The 6,175-nt window shown below is 43.3% G+C and overlaps 1 protein-coding gene across 1 annotated transcript; it reads right to left on the bottom strand.

Moving 5' to 3' along the window:
- Nucleotides 1-2,348: 2,348 nt before the first annotated feature.
- LOC119286127 (elongin-C-like) lies at nt 2,349-5,933 on the bottom strand. The gene is made up of 3 exons (XM_037565477.1): nt 5,668-5,933; nt 5,471-5,576; nt 2,349-2,702 (listed from the first exon to the last, which is right to left on the bottom strand). Exons 1-3 carry the CDS (start codon nt 5,840-5,842, stop codon nt 2,621-2,623), a joined length of 363 nt encoding a protein of 120 aa, XP_037421374.1. The 5' UTR covers nt 5,843-5,933; the 3' UTR covers nt 2,349-2,620.
- Between the last annotated feature and the right edge of the window lie 242 nt (nt 5,934-6,175).

Here is a 6,175-nt window from a genome sequence, read left to right as displayed (position 1 = left end):
ATAATCTTACCAAAGTTTAAGTGAAATAATTCTAGTTGGCCAGCATGAATGCCGCTAAATAAAAGTAGTAGATCCGGTTTGATGACTTCCCAGAAGTTCTGATAGAACTCTACAGGAAAACCACCCGGACCCGGTGATTTGTGATGATCCATTAGGAAAACCAACTTTCTAATTTCCTCCTCGGAGTATGGAGCTATTAGAAGGTTGTTTTTCTCATTAGAGATCTGGGGGATGTCATTTGTTCGGGACTCATCCAGCGAGAAGTTTCCTTCCTCTGGGGTTTCGAACAGTTTTTTTATAATAATTAGTGATATAAGATGTAAGTTGCTCATGCCCCTTAATCGTGCCATTTCCTGTTGTAGGGAATGAATAATTTTCTTCCGGTGTCTACCATTGGCGACTCCATGGAAATATCTAGTATTTGAATCACCTTTCAGGATAAACTGAGAGTTAGAATGTTGGTACCATTTGAGTTTCTCTTCACGCAACATGTTACCTATCTGTGCATTCGAATGATTCTTGATCTCGATTTCATACTTAGATAAAGATCTAACCTCTACCAAAGCTTTTAATTCATCAATGATAGACGAAAGACGGAGCTTCTCCTTTTTTAGGATACCTACCGTATGCCTAGCCCAACCACCAAGGAATTTACAGAATGCACACATTTTTTATTCCATCTGTGAATTGGGGTAGGCCCGGCCACTGGTTTCTCTCACACCTCCTTGACCATATCATGGAAGCCATCCTGAAGCAACCACCCAAGTTTGAACTTGAACTTGCATCTATGTTGTGGTCGTGGCAAACCAACAGTTAGGAGAACGGGTGCATGGTCTGATATAGCCTCCGTACGAGGTAGAGCACGAATAGACACCATAGGAAATTTAGATTCCGAGTCAGTATCCATTAGAACGCGATCTAGTTTCTCATATGTCTGTTCTGAAAGACTGTTCGCCCAAGTAAATTGTCTTCCAATCATGGAAACCTCTCGCAGATCTAGACTATCGATAACAACGTTGAAAAGGAAAGGCCAATGATTATCAAACCTACCACGGCTTTTCTCATTTGGAAATCAAAGCAAATTAAAATCCCCACCTATAAGAATGGGATAGGGGTTATCTTTCGCCAGATTAACCAATTCACGGAGAAAATCGGCGTTGACTCATCCTGGGCTGCCCCATACACGGCGACGAGGGTCCATGTGAAGTTGTAGGCCTTGTTGCGATTATGGAGTTTAACGTGAAACTCACCATCCAAACTAGCCAAAACATCCATAGTCCCTGTATTTACGCCAAGTAAAATGCCCCCAGAACGACCTTTAGGCGGTCGTGAAACCCAAGTAAAGTCTATCGCGCCTGAAAGACGGTCAAGCAGACTCACTGAGAAATCACGTCTCCCCATTTCAGAGATAGCCACAAAATCTAAATTGTGCTCCCTATTACATTCCGCAATAAATAAATGTTTAGCCAAGTCACGAAGATCTCTGCGATTAAAAAACATTCCATTCATGAGGAAACAATAAGGGATTTAGAACACTTCACCCTCTTATGGGACTTGCTATTTTTTTCAAACGTGCAGTCTTTGACTTACGTCCGGATGCTGTAAGCTGAATTAATGAACTAAGCTCGGGTTCATCTAGACCCACGTCCGAAACCGCTCCTACTAAATGAGAGAGTAGCTGACCATTTGATGTGGCATGCAGCTCCTCATCATCATATGAGAGGCATAAGACTTGCTAGAAACACGTGGAGTAACTTTTAATCGGTCATATTCCAAATGTTTCAAAGCATTAGTCAAAATAGAAATATTCTTCTCATTCTTTCCAAGATTAATACCCACATTGTTTAACTTAGAAACGATGGCAGTATTGGAAAGGGAAGCGTTAATTGATGACTACTTGTACATCCTATAGCATATCCATTGGACATTAGATTAGATTGATCCAAAAATATGACAAGCATTGATTCATGACTAGTTGGAGGAGAGGAACACGGTGTGATGGCTTTTCTTGTGATGCTAATGCGGCTACATCACATTTCTAATCATGTGTGCATACAACAGTTTTTGTGCGTTGCGGCATCGACATCAAGTGTGATGATAAAACTACTATCAGAAGGAAGAACTGGTAAGATCACTGTCATGCCCATGACGGCAAGAACCACTATGAGACGCAACAAGTATTAATAACGTTGGATAAGGGTTGTAGCAGCCGCCCCAGGTCACAACGTCCTGCGCTGGCTAATGGTCTAGACAAGTCGATGGAATCCAGTTGCATCACTTGCGTGGAATCTTTGTGTGTGCGATGTAGAAACAAGCGACATGTGCCCAGCTGATCACAGTCCAACAGATGATACAGCTGATAAGATCTGGTCGCGCCTCAGTTTTGATTGATATGACACAACAACAAGATCTGATCCCGGCCAAGCTGTTAAGTCCAGTAACGACAGATTCATGCTACTAACCGCGCGATACATCCATCGCAACCTTAGCAGTTTAGTTTACTAAGCCCATATACTGTAGTGAGACAAGGCAAGCACAATGGTGGAACATCGCATTTTCTACTGAATGAACCCAAGTGGACGATGGATTCATCTTGTCAACAACCATGCAGTTTTCCAGGCTAAGTGTCGAGGTAGTTTGCAGCCATCATCAGCTCCAGCGTTATTTCTGGCTCGATCGGGAACTCCGCCGTCTCCTTCCCACTACAAACAAAACAATGGAGTCGTCAAACAAACGCAACGGATGAGATATGCAAACACACCACTTAATACACGGCTTATCAGTACACTGCTTCTGTTTCTTTATGCAAGGAACTACCCAAAGTCAAGGTGGAATCCGCAATATATGTGAAAAACACACCAAATTCTCCTCTAATCACGGGGAAATCTCTTCACCTCTACACACCAAATGCCAATATGGAGTTTTCATCAAAATCTCATTTGAACAGAGAACCAAGTGCAAGGGGCGGGCATTCTACTCCAACTGAGGAAAAAAGTGCTAGGCCTTAATTGTCTGTTTTGCCAGGCTAAATTGCGTCGCCTAAGCACACGGCTAGCATTCTTAAGCACTAGGCATCCTATTGCCGCCTAGTGCCTAAGCACGCCTTTTTTTCACTAAACTCAAGTAACAACTGCTAGCTTGGGAAACACGAGTAAGTGCTGGATATTTTTGAGGAATGTCGTTTTTCCCGGCACAGAACCTACTCTACCGAAAACTCTATGGCACAACCTGCCCCCAGGCCCTGGTAGACTATCCAGTTTTCGGCAGAATTCTTCAGAACAATACAGCTTGTGAACGATAGTCAGCATACAATTCTAGGCAACCTCTGTAGTAAAAATAAAATAAAACTTAAGTGCCTCATAATCAGACGAAAAACTTAAGACAACTGAATTTACCCTGACAAATTATGGATTAAAAGTTAAGAGCACCTATCAAAACCTAAGGAAGAAAACATTTAAGGTTACATTGCACATTTATTGAGTTATATCATTTCATGAACACCTCGGTTAAGAAAATTGTCAAGGTTTGGTACAGCTACAATAGAGTAGCTAGGTGGTAGGAACCATATGGTATTTGTAGCTTGATGCAAAAGCTGCATGTGTTGTTGGCGTGTCATTATTGTTGTACCAGTGTATAAGAGGTGACTTCACACAAATGAGACGGAGCATGTGACCTTGTTCCAGAACAAAAAATGATTTTTACTCAAATGGGCATGTGAATGGAGAAGTTGTTCACAAAAGCAGTAAGCATAGGAAACATCATCTTACACACAGTTAAATTCTTGCTTTGCCCCCACAAATGACAAAATAATCCAAGAAGTCATAATTTAGCTTGCAGTAAAAATAACACCAGAAATCCTGAGATGTATGCATGACCAGTACCCACTAATAAAACAGGAAAGATAAATAATAGCATGAGGAGTGCAACAGAAAAGAAAGTATATGGACATCTCATGTGCATGATATATAGTATGGTCCAAGGTAAATGCCTGGATTGTAAATATTCTGATATCTGTTATTTTGAAGTTGTGTGATGTATTCCACTCCCTCAAGCGAGGATTATGCTTCACCAACCTGCTAGTGCTTATTATCGGGCAAGGACAGCAAAACACCTAGTGTGCCATTTGTAAGCACGAAATATTTGACTGGGATGATGGAGTATAAACTTCACATGCTTCATAAGTTTAACCACTGAACAAGTTTGATGAACCATAAATAAAAGTTAAGAGAGGGAATACATGGGAACCATTCAATTGGTTCTGCTCCTAAATATTCTGTAAACGAATCATATAGAGATTTTTTTCTCAGAATTCTGAAAAGAAGTCATAGAAAGCTATTATTCCCTCTTTATGTCCGGACTGGCCTGTCTCGAGATAAAAAGCCCTCCAACGGTATCCCCTACTTCTGTCCGGACGTCCAAAATACCCCATTCTGGCCCCAGATCGAGAGGCGAAGTAGGGGAGTCCGGACATGTCCGCAGACACCGCCAACTCAGCATAGGACCACTCCGACCCCACAACAAACCCACTTCTCTCTCCTCTCTCCATTGGACAAAGTGGCGGACAATTGAGGGATACCGTTGGATTACCCGACAAACGGGGCATCGTATTTGCCGTTAGAGATACCCTAAGCATTTAATTTGGTTCGTTTACAGTAACGAATGAGCAAACAATAAGTACCCTTAAAGACACAGATATGCTTTCTAGGTCATCACACTTAGGGGGTGTTTGTTTCCAGGGACTTTTTTGTGTAGGGACTAGAAAAAGTCCCTCTTAGAGACTTTTTTACCAAACGGGAGGGACTTTTTAGAGACTAAACTAGGCATTTGGGACTAAATGAAGAAGACTCTCAAGGAGAGTCTTTTTTGGGACTTTTTGGGACTTTTCCAACGATGCCCCTCCATGCATTCAATGGCCCGCCACCCCATGGTGTTGTTTGATTGTTATTTTTCTATATACTAGGGGCAACATGGTCATTTAATAACCTCTAGGAAGGGACTAGGGACTTTTTAGTCTCTGGAAACAAACAGGGAGAGACTTTTTAGGGACTAGAGACTTTTTAGTTGGGACTAGAAAAAGTCCTAGGACTTATGAACCAAACAGGGCCTTATTCTGGAGTTCTGGACATTTACACGAAACATTTTAACAAAAGAAACCTGCAACATACATGAATGGGAGCCAGGCAGGCTGTATGATTGTTGGCAAGATTTTGTAAGAGCACTCTGTGATGGATCTTAGTTCAAGCAATCGATAAATAAACAAATAAAACAGGACGATGGTTGGCAGGGCAAAACAAGTGCAAGCCACAGGCACCTAAATCTGATTGTTTCACGGCCTTGCTTGCACGGACAGAGTTATCTAATTGGGGTGAGCAGTTAAGCAAATTTATCCCCACAAACAAAAATTAAGCTTATTTGATTGATAATCTGGACGTACAGAGGGGGGAAGGCGAGTCTGAAGTAAGGGATTTACCTGGCGTAGTGGAGCGACCAGTAGAAGTACTGGCAGATCTTCTCTAGGATCGCGGTGCTGATCTCAGGGAACCTCACCTCGCCTTCGCGCGTCTCCGCGAAGCCACCTTAACGCTCATCGATTTCAATTCGATTAGTCAGTAATACCGATCGATTGATCGATTGATGGACGGATGGACCAGAGGGTAGGAAGGATACCAGGTGAGGTGAGCATGTTCCGGAGGGTGTTGGAGACCATGGCTGCCTTCTTGTCGATGACGAACTCGAAACCCTCGGCGCTGATCAGCTTCACCACTCCAACCATGTCGCCGTCCTCCTCGTGCTCCTCCTTGTGCTGCGCCGACGCCGCGGCCTCGCCTCCTTTCCCCACCATCACGGCCTGAATCCCTTCCCTCGCTAAAGCTTTGGATGAGAGGCGACGACACCACGAAGGAGAGAGAGAGGAAGAACAACAACAACCCGATGAAAGTAAAATCGTGGGCTTCAACCTTGTAGTGTATGGGTTGGGCCTCCATCACAACCAGAACGACACGTCACAGCCTGGGATAAATGTGCTTACAGGCCGTGGTGTGCCAGCCCGCATGTCGTTCCCCAGGCCCAGGCACGACTGCTGTAGTAGTAAAGGGGCGGCTCCTGTGGGGCGCGAGGTCCCCCAGTTTTTTTCTATTTTCTTTTCCTTTTTCGCTTTTTAAATTTCTTCTTCATC

This window comes from Triticum dicoccoides, chromosome 4A, assembly GCF_002162155.2.
Source record: "Triticum dicoccoides isolate Atlit2015 ecotype Zavitan chromosome 4A, WEW_v2.0, whole genome shotgun sequence".
Taxonomy (NCBI): Eukaryota; Viridiplantae; Streptophyta; class Magnoliopsida; order Poales; family Poaceae; genus Triticum; species Triticum dicoccoides.
Note: the sequence above shows the minus strand (reverse complement) of the source record. Positions and strands in the feature narration are given on the sequence as shown.

Coding starts and splice junctions, on each gene's coding strand:
- LOC119286127 (XM_037565477.1), bottom strand. CDS start 5,842: ATGGTGGGGAAAGGAGGCGAGGCCGCGGCGTCGGCGCAGCACAAGGAG. Junction 5,577..5,667: donor GAACATGCTCACCTCACCTG/GTATCCTTCCTA, acceptor ATGAGCGTTAAG/GTGGCTTCGCGGAGACGCGC. Junction 2,703..5,470: donor TGGTCGCTCCACTACGCCAG/GTAAATCCCTTA, acceptor TTTTGTTTGTAG/TGGGAAGGAGACGGCGGAGT.